Genomic DNA, 22,648 nt, shown 5'->3' with positions numbered 1-22,648 from the left:
TGTTTCTCCTCAATATTAACGTGCTATAATTGTGAATTTTAATAGCTTTCTGTTTGACATTGCTTTGGATTGATAGGCCTGCTGTTTTTTCACTGATATTGAAAGTTTATTCAATTATTTTTATTTATTTAATTTTTAAATTTTAAATTTTTTTCTCACCAGATGTTCCCCGTAAGAGGAGGCCTGCTCCTTTTGAGAACGCCGGCCTGAACATCGACATGTTCTCGGTCAGCAAAGACACATCGAACACCTCACAGATCAGCTACACGGTCAAAGCGACGCCTCACGAGTGTGCGTTTGGGTTTCCACTTCTGGATTTTGGCTTCCTTCAGGTAACTCATTAGTTTTATTGCATGCGTGTTAAAGACAATGAACATAGACTCTCAGGAAAGCATCTGTGCAAATCCATATTTGGGTAGACTTCATGAAACAGTGCCAAAAGGTCCTACTTTTTTGTATTTTTATGTTGTGTATTGACATATTTTTGGAGCTTTAAATTGACGATTCAGCTTCTTTATTTGGATGTGTTTAAAAAAAAAAAGGATTAGGTCAAATACAACTTTCCATATTTAGAATTGTAGGATTACTCCCTATGAAAGTTTTAAACTTCCAGAAATAAGATGCCATTTTCAGAAGAAAGTGCAACGCCACATGAGTGAGTCATTAAAAATGAGGAAATGTTCGACAGCATCGGTCTTCTGTTTTTCCTAATAAGTTGAAGTCATCTGTTTCCCGACAGATCAGTGCAGAGGTCAGACCACTTCCAGGAACAGGAGGGGAAATGTGACACCCAATGTGACCCTGTGACCCTGTGACATATCTAAATAAAAAACACTCCAAAAAAAAGTTTAATTTAAAATGAGGCCCAAGGTCATCATGTACGACTGTTTCTGATTCGAAACGTGTTCATCCTCATTTATGATTTATTATAAATTCATTATTTAGCAGGTTTTTTTAATAATTCAATTTTATATGTAATTAAGATAGATTAAAACTTTTAAACACAGTGTTAGTGTAAGTATCACACTTGTAGACTATACATGAAAAATTATAAGACTTAAAAGTTAATACTTTGTGTGAGGAAAAGCAATAGCAACTTAAGTTGGATTCTCATCTACAGGTCAGACCAAAGAAGGGAAACTCTGATTGTTGTGAGAGCCACTAAATTCCATCCTCTATGTTAAAATGATTTTCTTCATCTGCTAATCTGTGAAATTAATATGAATTAGATTCTGTGGCTGCACAGAACGGGGATGTCTATTACTAGACAGTACAAATGTTTCCAAACAGTCTCGTTTCCTCCACTCTCTGTTTAAAGGAGTCCAACGGCACCGAGGACACGGCGGAGTTCAGACAGGGAGTGTCCAGCGCCACCGTCTCCCGCATTCACAGCGCCACCGCGCCCCTGATGGGAACCTTCGACGTGGAGATTTACGGAGGAAGAGCTGAAGGTAGCTCAGACGAGCTCTAATTTTATTTGAATGGTGCCAACTTTCTCAGCCCTCCGGACTCCGTGCGACAGGATCCACGTGGAGGATCATCCGAGAATTTGCCTTTGGGCCAGTGTTGTCACTGAAGTGTTGACGAGCTAATGAGGGACGGGGAAATGCTACGCACAAGACATTTGGACGCTCTCCAAGGCGTTATAATCCTCAAACAATCAGGGGGAAAATGTCCTGCTCGACACAAAGAGAAAGACAGACAGGTGTAATATAATAAAATATAGCTTGTGAAAATAAAATACATCCTACAAAGTCGCAGTACAATGTCGATATTAGATTATTCAGGTATTGTAGAGGGAGTTTAACATGTTTTCAAAAGATGTAATTTTTGGGGTGTTTTTATTTCCAAATAGGGAATTTTCTTAATACTTAAATACAGTTTACTAACAACACCAACAATACAAAGTAAACTTTTGATCTGTATTATTGTAGCCAATTTTAACACACAAATGACCAGACTGCAGTTTTCATTTACTTTATTGTTTCTCTGACAAAAGTGCTTTGAATGTAGCTATTTTATTTTTTTAAGTGAAATAAATTAATAGTATTTAAAATATGTCATCAAAAAGTAATGTAAGAGTAATCTTTGAGAAGGGTTCTTGTAGTTTTACTTGTAGCTGAGTACTATTTACCAAGGTAATAATGGCTGTACTCCAATAGAAACTGTCTTTATTCTTTCTACCTCTGAGCGATAAAATATTGAAAAGTAAAGCAGAATGAAATAGTCAAAATTAGGACAGAGCTATCAGAACAGTTTCTTCCACATGGAGACGTCTTATGAGATGTCTTCACTCGTCCCGCAGGCCTCTCTGTTGACATCGACGTGGACGACCTGAAGTACGCTCTGGAGGGGATCGAAGGAATGGGCCAAGTGAAGGTGGCAGACAAGGGAAACTGCAGAAATCCCAAGTGGAAGGTGGAGTGGCTGACCAACCCTGGAAACCAACCCCTCATGAAGGTCTGAGCCATCTCCTCACTGAAAAACTACAATTCATTTGCAATAACAGTTGTTGCTGTCAATGCGAAAACTTCTATCATCTGTGACATCTTGTCAATCGGATGTGAATTCAAAAGGCTTTGCACGGATTCAGAATGCTGATCTGCTTCCAGTATATTACTAATCATGAACCATTAGATGGATGAAAACATTAATAATCAACATTTATTCGCTTATTTTATCTATGTGGACATTTGATGACTTTTTTTTTTTTTTTTTTTAAGATTTCGGTCACATAAGTCTGGTTTCAGATGCTTGTTATGAGTTCACGGACTGACATTAATCTTCTCAGTCTATCTCTGACATCAGACTTAGTAAAGCTGGAGTCACTCGTCCCACTAATGGTGTGAAGTCGTGTGGATCTTAAGTCTGTGACTTTCCGTCCTCGCAGATCAATTTCTCCTCAGTTGTCGGTGGAAACGTTGACGTCTACGCCCAAGAGGAAACCAAAGGTGGGATGCTGATTCGTGGACTGACGGGAGATTTCTTCCGCGTCGGGGAAAACAAACCGCAGGTACGAGTTTTACTGAACAAGCCTCCAGCCTGGCGGTGTAAAGTTTCAGCACAAGCCTCCTGTGATTGTCTGCAGCAGCCACTGTCGATCAATTACCGTGTTTGCCAACTATTAACCCTGTTCAGCAAGTCCTATTTCTGTTTGTCTTTGTACCTTCATAGTGATTTGGATATTTGTTGACTGCAGCCAGGATTTAGTTCTTTGTATGTTACTGAATAGCTTCTTAAACAAGCCGAGACAGAGAGACGCTCTCTTGTCATGACGGATACAGGATTAACTTGACATGCTACTGATGGATACTACCCAGTATTATTCACACACAGCGAATGTTTGTCAATTTATATTTACAAAACATTTTCTTTGTAATGTTGCCACCAGGTGGAGGTTCAGATCAACGGGATTCCCTCGAAGTGTTCTGGCAGCTGTAGCTTTGAGTGGTCCGAAGAGAAAACTCCTGTTGTGACTGGAATCAGCCCATCTCAAGGTGAGCTTCAACGCAAAACAAGACAATATGACATTTTATCAAAGGATTACGGCAGCATAAGACACGATATAATACAGCACCATGCAATAGTAAACAATATGATCTGACACAATCTAATGCGGTAATATGACCTGATAAAACACAGCAATAAGACACAATGCAACACAACATTCGACCGCATGTTATACAAGCCAACGTTATTCAAGCCAACGTTATACAATATGATTAAGTACAGTCTGGATCTACAGGATCTAACGGCCTGGAAACTCTTCTGACCATCACTGGCACCGGCTTCAATAATGAGAATGCTTCCATCATGGTGGGAAAGTCCAGGTGCCAAGTTCAAGAGATTACAGGTGAGATAATTCAACTTGAAGATGTAGGCACTGTTTTCTTGAGTTATTTATTTGGGAGGGGAACTTACCAGATTTTGTGACTTATATTTCAGGCACCTCTCAGGTGTGCAGACTGGGCAGTGCTAGTGCTGGGACTTACCCCGTGTGGGTTAACTTCCCCTCTCTGGGTCGTGCACGCTATGCAGACGACACCATCTTCCACTTCAACTACCAGCTCATCGTTTCCTCCTTCTCTCCCCTGTCGGGGGGCGTCGCAGGTAGGAAATTACCCAAAAATGCATCATTAAATGACACAGTGTGACACGGTATGATCGTATTTACAACAAGGTTTAAAGGAAAGCAGCACCCTAATGATCTTGTCTGTGTCATGTTGCTCCCAGGAGGCACCCTGCTGACAGTGCAAGGCTTCGGTTTCAGCCAGAACTCCACAGTGACTGTGGGCAGTCAGGAGTGTCCCCTGGTTCAGGCCAGTGACACTGAGCTGAAATGCAAAACACCTGCAGTAAGAGTATAAAATACACACTACTTTTTTCTTTTTTTGTCTTTAAATACTCTGCATTTTTCCAACCACAATTTCCATTCCCGCTTCTTTTCTGATACTTTGCCAGGAGTTATTCCCAGCTTGCTATGGATGAAGGCAGAGTACACCCTATAACAACCAATAACATATAATACAAGACACTAATGTACTAACATTAGCTTTTTTAAATGCAATGAAGCTAATAATGTAATAACTTTCCAATAGTGTAATAACGTATTTGAGTCATTATTGTAATAACATTTTGCCAATAATCTAATAAGTTATTATATAATTGAAGTCCCATTAAAATGACCTTTCAAAGGGTATTAACCACAGTCAGTAGTGTAACAATGCATAAACCCTGTTCCTTCATTGAGGATATTTAGGTCACTACATTCTTGGTCATTATTACGTTATTGGTTGCTGCACACCCTGGGCAGGTCACCAGTCCATCGTCAGTCAAACACACAGAGACAGACAACCACACACGGTCAAAAAAGAGTTTTAAATCCGGCACACTGATGTAGTGGTTCTTCGCTCTCGCCTCTCGCCTCACACTTCACACGTACATGTTTGACTCATGTATCGATGTTTCAGGGAGCTGCGGGGTCGCAAAGTGTCACAGTCACGATGGGAGCCATGAGTCAAACCGCCAGCAGCTCCTTCACCTACGACACTGACCTCACAGCACAGATCTCGAGCATCAGTCCCCGAAGTACCGTTGTGTTTGGTAAGTTTATTTGCAATTCATTGAAGTGGTTCCCGTTTAAATAATATGTTTGTATGTTATTACCTTTCCATGAGGTGAGATCATTGTGCCACCTGAGGGCGAGGATTATGTTCATTGACTAATTTGGATGAAGAGTGAAGTTTAATGAGGGAGGGTGAAACCTTTTATTTTTTATTTTTAAAGGTGAACCAATCCTATCGGCCTGCTGAGTACAAACAAACACAATAGTTTTTCCTTTTGTGCAGTGAAATAATAAGAATACAGTTCATTCATCGTTTTGTGAAAGGAAAAAAATAGCAGGAAAGGTTTTAAGCTTTTGAAACTCGGACTGCAAAGCATTTACAAAAAAAGTGATTTAGGGCAAACTAACAGTGGCGCGGCTCGCTAATAGTCAAAGTTAATACTACATTATACATGCTCCTGTTAAATATCTATCCATTCACAGCTACATAACACTGGAAATTACGATTTAGGAACATAATGTTTTAGCTGTCATCTGTATGTGGGCCTCAGCTGTCGCCAGGAGCTTTAAGCAGTGCGTGGAAACCTTTTGTTGTTTTGTTGTCATATATTCCATGTTCACTCTCTCAAGCCTCCACAATCTGACCCGCCCTCCCAACTTATTCTGAAAAACAATCTAAAACCATCTACACAACAAGAATATATGTTAACCTTCCAGACAACCTTTGCCATAAATCAAAAACACAGACATGTAAAAAAGAAAAAAGCAGTTGACAAGCATTAATTATCTCAGCACTCGAATGACAGGAGCTTCCTCCACTGCTTTTGTTTAGGAGACCGAGTTCTCACCATCCAGGGCTCCAACCTCGGTGGACAAGACAATGACAGCATGGTGCTCGTGGGCGGGGAGGAGTGTGTGTCTGTGCAGTGGACGGAGACAAGCATCACCTGTCATCTTCCCGAGCTGCCGCCGGGCCTGCATGAGGTGGACGTGCAGGTCGGAAACAATGGCTACCCTCAGACCAGGTACGGCTGCAGTACAGTGCAAATAAAGACCATGGTTTGTTTGTTTGACCTATACTTTCAATTATTTGCAGTTTTTTGCAGTTAAAAGTCAGGGGAAGGCCTTTTCCAAGAATGTTTTTTTTTCTTTTTTTTTTCTAATTTCTTAAAAAAATCATCATAAAGAAAAATAAACAAAGGGAAAATCAAATCTATAATTATTTGAGAGAAAGCGACACAATTGAACATGTGTTTTATTCAATATGCTTGATAATATATCCACTGCAACAACGAAACAATAGCAAAACACAATTTAAGACAGCTTGAGGGATGGTTAAAGAGATTAAAATGGTGTCATCTGTCATGTTTTCTCTTGTGCAGTTATATATGTAACAGACTAAACTACTATTACAGCAATTTAATTTATTTCAATGGAAATAGTAGCAATCAAGATTTATTAATGTACCTACAAATCATAAAATGTAATCAGTATTTTATGATAAGAAGTACGTATAAATAGGTATCAATAAGAAACGTATTTAATCAAAGTGGTTAATCCAGTATAATCCAGTCCCAAGCTTCAGTAGTTAGTAGAACAAGGTCCACCTAAAGTGTCTACTCACAATGAAACGATTTGACTTTAGTCTGACTTGTTCTTAATGTGGCTCTGTTTGATGTTTTATTGTAGTGGGGTGAATTCAAGCATTGAATACGTCCTGGAAGTCCACAGCATCTCCCCTCTGCTCGGCTCATTCACGGGGGGAACCGAGCTGACCATTTCTGGCTCCGGTTTCAGCAACAACATGTCTGACAACAAAGTGTCAGTTGGTAAGAAACATGCAGCCCTGGGACTTCCACCGTGACAATCCCCACGGCAATAAGCTGTGCTTCGTGGGTTATTAGTTTTTAGTTTCTGGTGATGTAACAATGCCGGAAAGTAGCACTGCAGACCGATTGAATTGGGTTCCTAACATGATGTCACCGTCTTTGTGGTGTGACAGGAGCCTTCCAGTGTGAAGTGGCGGGCGCCTCCGAGGACAAACTGCACTGTGTTGTTCAGTCGGAGGAGAAAACCCACACGGTCAATAACCAGGGATCTGACTACAGTAGGTTTACATTTCCAACCCTTTGTGCAGACGTCAAACTAAATCTGAGTAGAAGAAGTAAAAGATAGATTAACTTTCGGAAACTGCTGCAAGCGAGGAAGCTAGTACCTGCAGCCTAAATGTGACTGCACTTAGAAGGTATTCAAAACCAGCTTGATCCTCTATATTTGCTCATCTATAGAATTGACATGTAGTTTGAATCTGAATTCCTTTTGCTTGAAGTTTCATATTTTTTTTCTTTTCTGGTTCAGCCAACAGACCGGGCTTTGCATGGAGTCCCACCTCACTCACAGTGTTTGTCGGAGACACTGTGATGTGGCGCTGGGAGGCTCCTCTGTTCAGCAACTTAAGGTACAAGATCATCAGTGTTTCCACCCCAGGTGCGATCGAATATAACGGAGGACCTCTCAACAGCGGAGATCCCGAGGCCACAGGTAGCACAAGATAACAGGCTTATTCAAACCTCCACTGATTTTATGATCATCCTGACCTCACATAAGTGCCACTTTTTGTTATTTCAACTTGTCAACATCTTCAAGTTTCCAAAAAAAGAGCAAGCACTCAGGAATGGGTCCACTTAATTATTGAAGAAAATTCAAGTCATACGGAACTCATACATCGAATGTCTGCTTTACATCTTTATGTCTCTTGTTCCTGTCAGGGTTTTACAGCTACCGTTTCTCTGTGCCTGGCGAGTACTACTACAGCAGTGGCTACATAAGCTCTGGCAGCACAGACAAGCTGCAGGGAGTCGTGAAGGTGAAGAGTCGGGAGGACAAGAGGAGCTTCATCTCCGTCAGCGTGAACGGCTTTGAGGCTCGACTCCTTCTAGGAGGTAAATTTAAACATGCAAAGATGTGTCACTGTTCCTATTGTCTGTATTGATTGTTTGCTAATTGTCTGTGAGTTTCTCTTTGTAGACGTCTCTTTTTTTGTCTCTTCAATTTTTAGATCAATAGAATGAGGCAATTTACACACTCTAATGCTGCATGAGGAGATCTGCATTTACTTACAAACCAGTAATAAAAAGAGGAAGGAAAGAAACTGATTATGAAAGCTAAAGCTGGTGTAGACATTGGGAGCATCAGAGGTAGAATAGAAACTCAGGTCTTTATGGTGAATGGATGTGTGTAATCTTTATAATGGTTCCTGGTAGAAGCTGTTTAGCTCGGTGAAGCGAGCACCAGACATGCATGTGAACACTTAGCGGTTAAAAAGGCGATTGACTTTTTCCCTGCAGGGTCTCATCGTGTCTCCAGAGAGGCCCCACAGTGCGTTGCCTCTCCTCAGTGTCCACAGACCAACCAAACCTCAGATGGCTTCTCCTTCACCGCCTCCAAATGCTCCACCCCCACAGTCCACTCCATCGCGCCCAACCAGGGCTCCTACCACCAAGTGATCCGCATCCAGGGCAGCGGCTTCAGTGACATCGCCTGTGCTCATGAGGTTCACGAAACTGTCTCTGCCTGTCCACGAGTCGAAAATGTTTGATGAATGTGGTTGTGACTCCCTCCACTCTGCTTCATGTTCTCTAGGTCACAGTGGGAAATCAGCCCTGCCAGGTGATCAACAGCTCTCAGTCTGAAATCAACTGCCAGCTCAGCGCCGACTCCGTGCTGCCCGTCGGCCTCGCTCACCCGGTGGCCGTACGGGTGAACAACCTCGGCAACGCCGTCATCACTGTGCTGAACGAGAACGACCGCCGATTTGTGGTTCTGCCCGTGGTCGACTCGGTCTCGCCGCCCCTCGGCAGCACCACCGGCCACACGCGGCTCCTCATCCGTGGCTCAGGCTTCTCTGCAGGTCACGTGATGGTGGCAGGGGAGCTTTGCGACGTTCAGACGGTCAACTACACCCACATCATCTGCGACACCGCGGCCTCTCAGCCACACACTGGGGATGTCGTTTTCACTGCGAGCGGGATCCGGAGCTCCTGCCACTCAAACTGCTCCTTCATGTACTCCTCCTCCGTCACTCCCACGGTCGCCAGCATCTCCCCCGACAGCATCAGCGATATGACCACGGTAACCATCGCCGGCTCAGGGTTTGGAAGCCAGGTGGAAGATGTGGCTGTTTTCGCCGGAGCCACAGAGTTAGAAGTGACTGCGGTGAACGATGGTAGCATCAAAGTGACGGTCAGCGGCCTGCCTGCAGGTGACCATCCAGTCAAAGTGATCATAAGAAGCAAAGGCCTGGCGTCTGGTGATATAACCCTGAGCAGCGAGGCTCAAGCCGCCCTCAGCCCTGATACAGGCAGCCTGGCCGGAGGAACGCATCTGTTTTTCACAGGAAACGGCTTTGCAGCGGGAAACACGAGCGTCTCGGTCGGGGGAAAAATCTGCGAGATTCAGGAGGTGACGGCGAGTCTTCTTCGCTGCCTGACGCCTCCTCACATTGAGGGGGCAGTGACCGCCAACATTAGGGTCTTCTCCGTGGAGTATTCTCCTCTCAACTTCACCTACTCTACAGAACACACCCCTGTCGTCAGCTCTGTCAGCCCCGCCACCGGTAGGCTTAACATGCCTGTTTCAGGAACTTATGCATGTGTGTGAATGGGAAGGAAACTATTTACAGCAATAATGTGAAAGAGAGGAAGAAGAGAATATGTGCAGGGACTGGATGAAGACGTGTGACATTGTTGAAACTTATTAAGTTGCGGTTGTCGCCATCTTTTTTTTCTCCTCCGTTCACATCCCGCAGGGCCGAGTGGGTCCACCATCACTCTGACGGGTTCAGGATTCGGCGGCGACTCTGAGCTCGTTTCTGTCACCATCAACCACGTCCCCTGCAACGTCTCATCTGTGTCCGACACACAGGTTCAGTGCACCGCTGGCAACAACGCTGGAGGAACGTATACGGTTGAGCTGCATCACCAGGTCAAAGGTCAAGCTCAGTCCGACGTCATGTTCATGTATGAACTGACTCTCAGCAGCGTGCAGCCTAATCAGGGTAAGTGTGAGTTTATAATATTGCACTTTTTGTTAATTTGCTGGCCCTTAAGCATGCAGAGGTATGTTTTTATTCATTAGAGGTAAATCAAACACTGCCTGGTGGTTTTCTGCGCAGCTTCGGGTTTTTTGTCTTGGTTTTCCTTGCTGATTTAAATTTGAATATTATTATGCTGAACACATTCTGTGTCTCTGATTCAGGTAGTTTCGGTGGCGGAGCTCTGCTGTCCATCCACGGCTCCGGCTTTGACCCGCATCACTCCGCCGTGCACATCTGTGGGCAGGAGTGTGAAGTCAACAGAGAAATGTCGACATCGACTCGTCTGTACTGCCAGTCGCCATCAAACAACAGTAAGCCTGATTTATTTTACAATCATAACAGTACAGTCAATGTCTATTTATGTACCTTTCATAATAAAATCTTAATTACAAACGCAACATGTTTAGCTGCTCAAGCAGGCAATAAAAGAATATGGTGAAAAGAAAGTCGTAATTGATAGTCATTAATAGTAATTGGGTCATTGTTTGCGTCGAAAAGCCACAAATACTTGTTTTTAATTTATAGTCAACTGATGTTTAAAAAAAATAAATCCCCACATGACTGACATTGTTCCTCCTTTATAATGAGCTTTTCTGTTGAGAATTAATGTAAGCTGATGTCAAGCTTCAAAGAAGTGGTATTAGCTGTGGTTTGAGTAGTTTTATCATTACAAACAGGAGTATAATTACAGTTATAGACCATTACCTCATACTAGTATTGGTATCAGTGCTTCCCTAAGACAAAGAAAGCAAATTGCAAAGAAACTACTGAAATAACAGTTATAAAGTTTAAGATTCTAACACATCTGCTACCATTAGTTTTACATCTTCATGATCAAAAAATGTTTTGAAATCTCAGTGGCGGTAGATTCATATTAATATCAATGAATGATACTTACTATATTTAGTTTGATCATTACCATCACATTTCAAAACTCAGTTTTTACCCCTTCACATCTGAAACTGAGCTCACTGTTTTGCAACATGCATAAATGATTATCTGTTGTCTTTCGCAAATTACTGGATTACTGGATTTCAAACACTGCAGCAGTCATACATAATCTGTGAAAATCTCTCTTGCTGGTTTTTGATCTTCTTGGTTCTCGTGACAAAGCAGTCCCGTCTGGCTGAACTTTAAACACTCCGATGCGGACACAGATTTAGAGGAATGCTGTCGGCCCTGTGGTGCTGCACTGAGCAGACGTGTCAGATCAGACAATAACTAGTGATGGATGATGACTCATCTGTCTGTTTGTTATCTCTCAAGACTCGGCGATTCTTGCCATCCCTTTGGTGTCGTGTTTGTCAGTGTGTGGTTACGCGACCATGTCCCCCGTCTCCCGTCAGGCACTGAGTCGGAGGTGAGCTGCGCCGTCGCCGTCATCAACCCGGTGGACGCAGTCAACACGTCCAACGGCTACACGTACAAATCTCAGCTGACTCCGGTGATCTCCGAGGTCTCCCCTCGCAGGGGGGGAACCGCCGGCGGCACCCGGCTCACCGTCTCCGGCTCCGGTTTCAGGTGCGGAAGCAGCAGAGGAGAGAGTCTTCAGGAAACAGACGACACAATGGGGAGACACTCCCTGATTATGGACCACTGCTCAAGAATAAAATGCTCAACTTACACAACATGTCTTTTATTCACAGCAAGAACACTTGTCACTTTAGGCGTATGACGAATATATATCAACAAATACTACGTTTTTTTTACACAGAATAAACAATCGTTGAATTTCTACATTTTTATATTCATAACTGACACATAACACTTAGAAGTTTCACCACCAAAATATAACAAACCATTTGACCTTTTATATAAACAGCATTATACAGCATACTATCATTCGAGGTACTATAGTTATTAATATCCAAATGCAATATTAGGATATTAATTATACTTAACAAATTTTTGAAAATGTGTAATGTAACATAATATCCCTTTGCACAAATTTACAATAAGAAAACACTCTACAATACAAATTCATAATAAACTATATAATATAGAATACGTTTTTTTTTAATGGGTGCAGTTGATGGTGAATTTATAGTACACATGTTACACCAGTGTCTAAGATTCGTCTAACTTGTGGAATATACATGAGCTTACATCAGATAAACACAGACACAAGTAGAAGACAGTGTGGCATGTCAACATACACAATCGAAATATTGCAAAAGACTGAACTGTGAAAAATCAGGCGCATTCATGTTTTGCAACTTAATTTATGAAAGAATAACGTGATTAATCGTGATTAAGAAAAATTGTGCAATTACTTAATTTGTACTTGTGTGCTTATATAAATCATATTGTGATCACAGTACACCACATTGTCACATTCGTTCAATTGTGTTGTATTACATAATAAGAATACTATTAACAATTATTTGAAAAAACGACATATTTGCTCTTTGAAACAGACTCAAACAATTTTAAGTAGCATAGTTACCGTCTGTTAAATGACTGCGACTTAATGTAATATTATATATGTAATGATAAACGTAGTAAACTGTAATAATTCAATGTTATTGAATGTTAAATGCATTTTGTAAAGACATGCTTAATGGTACAATTGTTTTTCTCCATATTTACAGCACCGATATGAATGACGTCAACGTGACGATCGCCGGGTCAGTGTGCGACGTCGAGTCCAGTAACAGCACACACATCGTCTGTGTGACCAACGCCCAGAGACAGTCACAGGAAACCAAAGTCAGAGTGATGATCGGAGACCGAGGCATCGCCACCATGGTAAGAGAAGAGTGTTTTCTTGTTTTATATCTGAAAGACACGTGCAAGGATCCACAGAGCTGTGTTGTGTTTTAACAGTAGTAACAGATGGATTTTGTCTATTGATAAAACATGTTTCACCATCAAGTACTTGCGTTTTTCTTCAGGAGAATGCTGATTTCTTCTACATTGATGTGTGGTCATCCAAGTACACGTGGGGGGGTCTTTCTCCGCCCGAGAAAGGCTCATTTGCTGTCATCACTAAAGGGCAAACAATCCTGCTGGACACCAGCACCCCTGTGCTCAAAATGCTCTTGATTCAAGGTAGAAAACACACTTTTCAATCCATTTTTAGACATTTTATTTTAAAAAGAACTTCAATCTGAAACATTGAAAATACATGAGCATAGGTATAAGTTATCGTACCAATAATAACCAAATTTGTGCAAACCACCAAACAAAACTGCTCTTCCTCCTAAGTTTAAAGCTTGTGTACATCACCAGTGTTTGAGGCGATAGTTTTTATATTTAATCCTTTAAAACTGGACCTACTTTTCAGACTTTTATTCAAGAATCATACACCCTTATGTGCTCATTCTGTTTGGGGCTGTAGAAACGGCTTTTATATTCTTGTAGCTGAAGTTCTCCATGTTTAGTGCACCTCTGCACCCCACAGTTTGGTGGGCCCCGTCATGCATCGTAATCTTCCCCAATATAATGACATTTCATACTAAGACAAAACAGATGGTTTGATAACCTCCTGAGAAACTGGAGCTGTGTGTTTCTGCCTTCATGTCGTGAGCTGCCGGTTCTTTGTGCTCAGGGGGGACGCTGGTGTTTGACGAAGCGGACATCGAGCTGCAGGCAGAAAACATCCTGATCACGGACGGTGGGCGGCTCCAGGTCGGTCAGGAGGGGGCGCCGTTCCAACACAAAGCCATCATCACCCTGCACGGAAACCTGCGCTCACCTGAGCTGCCCGTTTATGGGGCCAAGACGCTCGCGGTCAGAGAGGGCGTGCTGGACCTCCACGGTATGAACCCACGAAATCAAATCTCTACACTGGAGCAAGTTTTGTGGAATGAGACTAATTTTGATTAGATTTTTATACATTATATTTTATTGTGACATTTGAAAGTCATTTTGGCACTTTCTTTCAGTAGTTTGAATTAGAGGTTTGAAACTATTTGAATGGTAAATACAAAGCTGACCTTTATACAGCAAAGATATTTTATGGAAATGTGACATTATCTCCTTTTTCACCATTAAGTGTGTTATATATATATATATATATATATATATATATATATATATATATATATATATTAATATAGCGGAAAGAAATGTAGCTTGTCTTGCTTTTCTTAACTAGCCTTTATTATGAACTAACCTTTATTAACTTCTTATATCTCCTTTACGCAGTCAGTTTGACTGGTACACATGATCAAAAATAATAAACGAGTTAATATTTTAATATTACGTTCAGAAAATACTACGCAAAATCACTTAGCAATCATTTTTTTGTGTGTAATGAAAAGCCTGATAATAAAATAGCAGTGTATTTCTCTGGACATTTTTGTTTGCAGATCTTAGTAAGCTTGTAAAATATTTGAATGTTGTTGTATTTGCACATTTAGTCTGCAATCAGTCCTGCTCTGTAGATCCAAGAGGCATCAGACAGATACAATACTGCATTTGTGACTCAAATATTTCAGAAAGTGTCCGTACATGTTGTGATGTCATGTAATGGTACACTGCCCAGGTAATTTGAGTGCTTTTGTTCTGCAGAGGTGTCGTTCTTGTCTGTGACACCTCAGGTGCAGCTCATTGTTGATAACCTGTTCCTCTAGGTATTCCTGTCCCCGTCCCTTGGACGCGATTGGCTGAGACAGCGACTAGCGGCTCTGCCACTCTGACCTTGATGCAGGCAGTGACTTGGAAGACGGGAGATGAAATTGTCATTGCCTCCACCGGCCACAGGTACGACAAAGTGTTCATAAATCCATTAACAAGGTAAAGGTATATTAGAGGAATCTGGGATAAAAAGGTCTTAAGACAAAATCTAACATCTGATGGCGCGTTCAGCGAAGAAACTTCATTTGTAATTGACCCACCATTGGCTGAGAAGGCAGAAATATAGTCTTCATTCCGTATTTAGCAAAGCCACAGCAGTGAGTCGTCCTTGTTCAGGGACAGAATGTACGTCAGAGGACTGTGGATCGGGACTGCAGCTAAACACGTGAAACAAAAGACAGAGAAAACTGTGGTATGATGAGAGATGGGCTGAATGATCTGACGTCTCATTTATGAGTCATTGTTTGTGATCCACCCTAAAAGATTCTCAAAGTAACTATCAGTTATAAATGACAACTATTAATCCTTTTCCAGACACAGTCAGAAGGAGAACGAGGTGAGGAAGATTGCCTCCGTTTCGAGCAATGGAAAGACCCTCACGCTGGCCGAGCCGCTGAGCTACACTCACCTCGGGGTGTCGGTGCAGCTTCCCGATGGCACTGTGTTTGAAGCCAGAGGCGAGGTGGGTCTCCTCACCAGGAACGTGGTGGTCCGAGGCTCCCAACACCAGGAGTGGGACGAGACCATCAAGGCCTGTCCTGCCGGATTCAACACAGGTCTGTACAACAGTGAATGCTGCTCACACCACATCTGAACATTGCAGTTATCCATTCATTTCTACAACAGTTTCATTAAAAATACAGTATCAACTCAGGGTATAAGGCAACGGAAGGTGCAGAAGTTGGTCAATAAATGTGTGATAATGTTGCAAGCCTCAATTTTTTTCTTTTTTTTAATCAATTGCGCCATATATGGTTTTAAATTTGAATAGTTTGCATCTCTGCATTACCTCCCATACTCGCCACACAATAATACATCATAAATTATGAATAAAAAAAATATATATATATATTCTGTGTCCTGCAGGTGAATTCTCCACTCAGACCTGTTTCCAGGGGCGCTTCGGGGAGGAGGCTGGCAGCGATCAGTTTGGAGGCTGCATCATGTTTCACGCACCCCGACCCAATGAGAATTTAGCCATCGGCAGGCTGGAATATGTCGAGGTAACATGTTTAAATTCACTCTGAGAAAATCTCTCACGGCTTGACAGACTTTTAGAATGGCCAGTAGAATTTAGCGATCAATTCCACAATACACAGGGAATGCAAGTTATTTGAGGACGTTGAAACAAATGAGAAGCCGAGCTGCTGCAGTTTGTACAAGTTGGAGGCAGGAGAGGGATTTCTGATTCATTTCTGACAAAAGGGAGTTATAGTCATCCAGGATTGTGAAAATTAGTTTGAATTAATTTCATCAAGTTGGATCGTGTAATGCTGTTTAAATTTAGAAAAAGACGTCATCTAAATAAAAATGAGTTGCCGAGTAATTTTAATAAATTCGTTGAGTATGCACAATAAATCCTTTCCCTACACGTGTGCAACAGGTCTTCCATGCTGGACAGGCCTTCAGGTTGGGACGTTACCCCATCCACTGGCATCTGATGGGAAAGATCGACTACAAGTCATATGTGAGGGGCTGTGCCATCCATCAGACGTTCAACAGGGCCGTGACCATCCACAACACCCACCAGCTGCTGGTGGAGAGGAACGTCATCTACAACATCATGGGCGGGGCCTTCTTCATCGAGGACGGCATCGAGACGGAGAACATCCTGCAGTACAACCTGGCTGTGTTTGTCAAACAGAGCACCAGCCTGCTGAACGACGACATCACTCCCGCCGCCTACTGGGTCACAAATCCAAACAACATCATTCGTCACAATGCCGCGGCGGGGGGAACCCACTTCGGCTTCTGGTACCGCATGCATGAGCACCCCGACGGCCCGTCCTACGACCCAAATATCTGCCAGAAGAAGGTTCCTCTGGGCGAGTTTTCCAACAACACCGTGCACTCTCAGGGCTGGTTTGGACTTTGGATCTTCCAAGACTTTTTCCCAATGAAGAAGGGAGGCTGTCGCTCCAAGATCCCCGAACCGGCCGTCTTCCGTTCCCTCACCACCTGGAACTGCGAGAAGGGCGCCGAGTGGGTCAACGTGGGCGCCGTCCAGTTCAGCGGCTTCGTCATGGTCAACAATGAGAAAGCCGGCATCGAAGGCAAACGGATTTTCCAGTCGTATGTCAGCGGCTTCGGAGAAGAAGGAGGAGCGACGGTGTCCAACAGCACCATTGTGGGCCACGTCGACGAGCTCCAGCTGGGGAGCAACTACTGCACCCAAAGAGGCGTCATCCTGCCCTTCGACGACGGCATGAGTGTCCTGAACACAAAGTTCATCAACTTCGACCGCGGCTCCTGCACGGCCATCGGGGTAACCAGGATCGACGGGAAGTGCGACGATCGGTGCGGAGGCTGGACCGCCAGGTTTGGTGGCATTCGGTACTTTAAATCACCCAACAAGGCCGGATTCAGGTGGGAACATGAAGTGCAGCTGCAGGACACAGACGGCTCACTGACAGGTATTTAAGTTTATTATCATGGGCTGTCCCCTTTCACACTTTTTTGTATTCATGAATAAGAAAACTGCTGTTATCGGATCTTAGGTTGTTGGTGTTATGAAATTTCTATTAAACCAGTAATACTTTCTTAAACGTCATCAGGGTATAACAATTTGAAACATCAAAGCGCTTACATTAGACATCTGAGCACCGTCGTTTTTAGGAATATTTCCCTTATATAGGTGGAAATACACCAACTGTTTCAGACTGTTTAAAACATCAGATAAAGTCAGTTTCCTTAAATGCTTTATAACCGATGCACCTACCCCAGCACAAAATCTGTTTTGATGCTAAACACTCATTGTGACTCATGCTGACATACTTCATTATATTATTGTTTTTCTTCTGGTTTCACTTTAGTTTAAATTAATATTATGAAATAGTCAACATAAAATAGATTATGAGAAATACTTTATTAATCCCAGAATCAAATTCTTGAAATGTGATTTATCAAAGATACATTCAGATATTTATTTCAATTCGTCATAGGATAATGATTTCAAAATCATGCATTATTGATAGTTTTAGAATTAAAGCCGAAATTAGAACATATGTCATCAAACAAAGTCCTTTCAAGCAGACCTTTCTGCTTTCTGCTTTCAATTTTTGAAAAGAAATCATGATTTAAAAAAAAAAAAAAACAGTGGAGGGTGCACGATCGCTAAACATGTTGATATAGCGTTGCCGTTATATAATATATTATGAAGTGTTGCGTCTTATTCCATTCTGGAAAGTCTTGGCTTAGATTGTAAAATACATTTAATGTTGGTATTTACCATCTCACAGAAAATCTCTTATTGAAAAATGCTGCAATACTGAGTTTTATTTAAACTCCAGTGTGTTTTATGACCGTGGGATATCTGGTGATGGTTTTTCCTCTCGTCTTCAGGTAACGTCGATCACACCGTCGTGCCCATGAGTGACCTGCTGGACCCGGCCCACTGCTCCGAGAGTCCCGAGTGGAGTGTGGGCTTCCCCGGCGCGGTGTGCGACCACACCGTCGGCTTCCACCGTTTGTCCTTCAACAACCCGCGACCGAACTCTCTGGCAGCCAAGGACGCCATCTTTACCAACTCGCATGGTATTGACATGCAATCAGCCACAGCATGATTAAATACTTGTCATCTAGTTTGGTTTTTGATGTAAATTTGATTTGTGTGGATAAGTAATTATAATGTATCACAGTCGATCTAAACATTCACAGGGAAAGTGTCAAAAAAAAGTTGTGGATTAGGCAGAATTTGATTATTGTGAATTTTCGAGATAAATCAGGAGCTATTTTACTTTCAGTTCACTGAAAACCACCAACTTGTTGAAAATAGAGAGTAAGAAGCATTTAGGCATTTAAAATATGGCTACGATGTTGTTGTAAGCAGATATAAATGTTGACTGAAGTCTCCCCATGACCAGTCGGATACAATATCTTGCACAGAACAAGAATAATTTTATTAGAAGGTATTCATAGATTCATATTTTATACATGAAATGCTACTAAAACACAGATTATCATCATTTTTTCTTCTACACGTTTCAAGAAGGGCTAAACAAATGTGTGTGTTTCTAGGTAGTGGCTATATACTGTGAAAAATATGATGAGATAATCTGCTTTCACATTCAGGCACCAGTGTGGTCCCGTATTTGAAGAAAAGAATGACTCACATGTTCGGCTGGATGGCGCTGCTGCCCTCTGGAAAGACGTACAACTGGTACTTTGACAACGCCGACCAGATCACCAACATCAGCTACAATGCAAAGTTTTACAGCTTCAAGGTAACAAGGATGATCACACGACGTCAACAAACAATCCTGTTTTCTCAGACCAGCTTTCATCTGATTTACCCTCTTTTTTTTCTTTTTTTTATCCTCTCCCACATGCAGTCGGATCAGTACGTCATCATGAATCATAACTTCACCCAGAGTCCAAACAGTTTCCACATCATCGACCAGAGAAACGGCTCCACGTCGCCTCTGAGCTTCAGCAGCAACGAGAACGGCGACTGGTACTTCGACGAAAACACCAACGACCTCTTCTACTACGGTTAGAGACGAGTTTGATGATTCGCTTCAACAGAGAAGAGCCGCATTAGTTCTTTGCAGTCACTTTGGATTTAGTCTGATTCTCTGAGCAATTGTTCTGTTTCTGTAGTGTCTGGGAAGATGAACGCGCGCAGGAGACGTAACAGCGTCGACCGCTCCATGAGTGACGTCGAAGTGAACTTCCAAGTCTACCGCTGCTTCTTCCCGAACTGTGTGCCTCCTCCTCCACCTCCCCCCGCCACGCTGGCCCCATTACCCAGCGGCCGACCGGACGACTTCATGTACGCTAATTGATTCAAATTCACTCACGATAATCTGACATCTTTTTTTCAAACCTTCTCAAGAATATCTCCACATTAATTGAGTCTAATTTCCTCTTCATGATGTGAAAATGTGCCTTTTTTTCTGTAGTCTTTGGTCTAATGCCTCTTTCTGGAGTGATTCAGCTGAAAACAACTTCACGGTTCCTGCAGAGGGCGCCGATGTGGTCATCCCATCAGGTAATGTTGACTTAGGGCACAATACGTAATAACTGTTTGATTTGATTGAATTGCAAAAAAAATGTTGTGATTTGCTGCTGACTGAACAACCATAGTCAGCTGTTAATACTTGCCTGTTTACCCTTGCTATACCAGTTTGCACCATAAGGTGGTGTATTGAGTCACTCACGGAAGTAGCTGGACAAATATGGTGCAAAATAACGACTCAAACTCAAATATTTAGTCTACATGGTGAGCAGGAATACCATATTTACCCACAAATGTTTAACATGATGACTGCATCATATCATGAAATATCAAAAATGGGGGGAAAAAACTACTTCTGGACAAACTAAAGAGCCAAAACAGTGAAAGTCAGACATAGATTACCTGTAAAGTGACTCAACACTGCCACCCAATGTACAACAGTACACATAGCTTTTATATCCCCCATTTAATACATTATATCGCCCCAACCACAGGGAAGTGGGTTGTTTTGGACGGTAACCCTCCTCCCCTCAACAAGCTGACGGTCATCGGAGTGCTCGAGATCCCCGACACCATGAACAGCTCGTCCTCCAGACCGGCTCGCTCTGCTCCTGAGTACAGGACAGTGGTGATCGATGCAGTGTACATCTCCATTCAGGTCTGTGTCAACTCCATTTTCTTCATAATTACCCAGAAGGATATTTGACATTTTAATGAACAATTCTTTTATGCCTTTTCAGTGCATTTGATCTTTTATTTGTTTGTTTAAATGTATAGAAAAGATATTTGTGTGTCATCAATGCATCACATTGTAGCTGGACCTATAAAGACAAATGTTTTTAGTATCATAATCATTTAACAAAATAACTATTATATTATACATACTATATCTTGTTGTCTACTTTACAGGGTGGCAGGATGATTGCAGGCCGGGAAGACGAGCCGTTTCGAGGCCAGCTGCTCATCGAACTGAGAGGAAACCACCGAACTCCTGACTGGCCTCTGCCCAACGGACCCAACCAGGGATCCAAAGTGTTGGGTGAGAACAGTAACTTCACTGAAGTAGCAAAGAAACCAAGAGTAGTTCTTCTGGATACAGTCATTTCAGTTGCATTTATTAACAGACTGAAAAAAATAATTTTACACATCAACAATAATGTTAAAGGACTTGATCAATCTCAAAAAACAGAAATATGGCATAAAATCTCATGGAAATCCTAAAACTGAACAATCATGTTTCAATAAATGCACAGGAAATCATTTCTTTCTGATATATTTCTTACAAAACATGCATTTACACCTTTGCCTCCATCCAACTTCTTCCTTAAAAGAGTCAAAACATTGCAGTAGCTGTTTGGTAATTTTCTATTGTTGTAGCGTTAAATTCTTGTATTAACTCATAAGGTCAGAAAGCCTGTTCAATTCCTTCTCAGTGGTGCATTTTTAAGAAACATGCATTTTGTGGCAAGCATAAGTACAAGTATAAAGATATTTCTAGATGTCGGACTGTCTTTTTGTTGTTGGCGCAGGCGTGTTTGGTACTCTGGAGCTCTTCGGTCTTCCTCCTGCTGTTTATCACACCAAACTGACTGCGACTGCTGCAGCGGGATCAAACTCTCTGACGCTGACCACGTCCGTGGACTGGCAGGTCTGCATCCATTTATTTACTTCTGTGTTGTTATAGTTTTGTTTTTTTCGGGGCACAGTGGTCAACTCTGCACTAAATAATCTGTTTGTCTACCACATTTTTGTCTTTGCAGTTCTATATATGTATTGTAGTGCACAATTATTTGACACTATGGTATTTACATTAAAAAGTATTGACCAAGCTCTGATCTGCTGCTTCTGTGTGTTTTGCGTTTGTGCAGGTTGGCGATGAAGTTGTCATCTCCACGACCAGCTACAGCCCGTGGGAGACCGAGAAACATACGATTGCTGCCGTGTCCTCAGATGGCCGAACACTGACCCTGAACCGACCTTTGACCTACACCCACATCGGTCGGTTTGGTTTCTCGAGACTCAATTTTGGATAAATAGCGACTGAAGTAATAACGTTTTCTCCCCGTTTCCAGGCGAGACTCACTCGGTGTCGGGTACGCCTCACTCCTACACGCTGGCGGCTGACGTCGGTCATGTGACCAGAAACATCAAGATCATTGGTCAGGAGTATCCAGAGATGATGGCGGAGTCGTTCGGAGCGCGACTGCTGGTGGGCTCGTACTCCTGGAATGGAATCGACTACAAAGGTAAGACATTTTTACTGAAAGGGAGTGTAGTGACTTCTTTTCCTACAGAGTACTTTCTGTATTTTCAATATTTAACCAAGCCCATCCTAAACGGTGTTAATGTCTCCTTGTAAAGACTCACAGTATTTTCACTTCTTACCATTTCAAGCAAAAACAAATCTACCAAAGACTTTATAGTTTGAAAATATCAAAAGGCTTTACTGTGACCCTGAGCTGCTTTCAATCCTACTAACGACACTGACTTTTCTCAGTAAAAGCAAGCAGGAGATTAACGGTTTCTGGGTTGTTGGTTTTTTTGTCTGTTTCTTCATCATAGTTTGACTTTTTCTACTCCAGGCAAAGCTCAGATTAGGAATGTGGAGTTTCACCGTTCTGGTCAGGAGGGCTGGACCGATCCGTCTGACCCACGTTACTCTGTGGCTTTCCTGAACCTTGGACCGGTACGTACTCATATTATACTATAAACAGCAGTTCCATCGAAAGTA

General features: G+C 42.3%; 1 protein-coding gene across 1 annotated transcript in view; it reads left to right on the top strand.

The window, feature by feature from the left end:
- The window catches only part of pkhd1l1.1 (PKHD1 like 1, tandem duplicate 1), a gene marked incomplete at its 5' end in the record, with an annotated part of 38,172 nt that overhangs the window by 9,454 nt on the left and 6,070 nt on the right, over positions 1 to 22,648 (top strand). The window contains 37 exons of the mRNA XM_080485122.1: positions 163 to 332; positions 1,319 to 1,451; positions 2,306 to 2,460; positions 2,891 to 3,013; positions 3,392 to 3,497; positions 3,746 to 3,853; positions 3,946 to 4,110; positions 4,234 to 4,355; positions 4,971 to 5,103; positions 5,898 to 6,090; positions 6,755 to 6,894; positions 7,068 to 7,172; positions 7,424 to 7,606; positions 7,834 to 8,007; positions 8,413 to 8,618; positions 8,708 to 9,680; positions 9,873 to 10,125; positions 10,326 to 10,471; positions 11,507 to 11,681; positions 12,752 to 12,908; positions 13,055 to 13,211; positions 13,711 to 13,920; positions 14,738 to 14,867; positions 15,276 to 15,517; positions 15,828 to 15,964; positions 16,345 to 17,374; positions 18,303 to 18,494; positions 19,032 to 19,183; positions 19,292 to 19,451; positions 19,560 to 19,731; positions 19,862 to 19,950; positions 20,412 to 20,575; positions 20,827 to 20,956; positions 21,447 to 21,565; positions 21,786 to 21,915; positions 21,990 to 22,163; positions 22,500 to 22,603. Coding sequence (XP_080341248.1) covers positions 163 to 332; positions 1,319 to 1,451; positions 2,306 to 2,460; positions 2,891 to 3,013; positions 3,392 to 3,497; positions 3,746 to 3,853; positions 3,946 to 4,110; positions 4,234 to 4,355; positions 4,971 to 5,103; positions 5,898 to 6,090; positions 6,755 to 6,894; positions 7,068 to 7,172; positions 7,424 to 7,606; positions 7,834 to 8,007; positions 8,413 to 8,618; positions 8,708 to 9,680; positions 9,873 to 10,125; positions 10,326 to 10,471; positions 11,507 to 11,681; positions 12,752 to 12,908; positions 13,055 to 13,211; positions 13,711 to 13,920; positions 14,738 to 14,867; positions 15,276 to 15,517; positions 15,828 to 15,964; positions 16,345 to 17,374; positions 18,303 to 18,494; positions 19,032 to 19,183; positions 19,292 to 19,451; positions 19,560 to 19,731; positions 19,862 to 19,950; positions 20,412 to 20,575; positions 20,827 to 20,956; positions 21,447 to 21,565; positions 21,786 to 21,915; positions 21,990 to 22,163; positions 22,500 to 22,603 — 7,412 coding nt within the window. The remainder of the gene's footprint in view (positions 1 to 162; positions 333 to 1,318; positions 1,452 to 2,305; positions 2,461 to 2,890; positions 3,014 to 3,391; positions 3,498 to 3,745; positions 3,854 to 3,945; positions 4,111 to 4,233; positions 4,356 to 4,970; positions 5,104 to 5,897; positions 6,091 to 6,754; positions 6,895 to 7,067; positions 7,173 to 7,423; positions 7,607 to 7,833; positions 8,008 to 8,412; positions 8,619 to 8,707; positions 9,681 to 9,872; positions 10,126 to 10,325; positions 10,472 to 11,506; positions 11,682 to 12,751; positions 12,909 to 13,054; positions 13,212 to 13,710; positions 13,921 to 14,737; positions 14,868 to 15,275; positions 15,518 to 15,827; positions 15,965 to 16,344; positions 17,375 to 18,302; positions 18,495 to 19,031; positions 19,184 to 19,291; positions 19,452 to 19,559; positions 19,732 to 19,861; positions 19,951 to 20,411; positions 20,576 to 20,826; positions 20,957 to 21,446; positions 21,566 to 21,785; positions 21,916 to 21,989; positions 22,164 to 22,499; positions 22,604 to 22,648) is intronic.

Source organism: Lipophrys pholis, assembly GCF_963383615.2.
Source record: "Lipophrys pholis genome assembly, chromosome: 17".
Taxonomy (NCBI): Eukaryota; Metazoa; Chordata; class Actinopteri; order Blenniiformes; family Blenniidae; genus Lipophrys; species Lipophrys pholis.
This window is presented reverse-complemented; position numbering and strand designations above follow the sequence as displayed.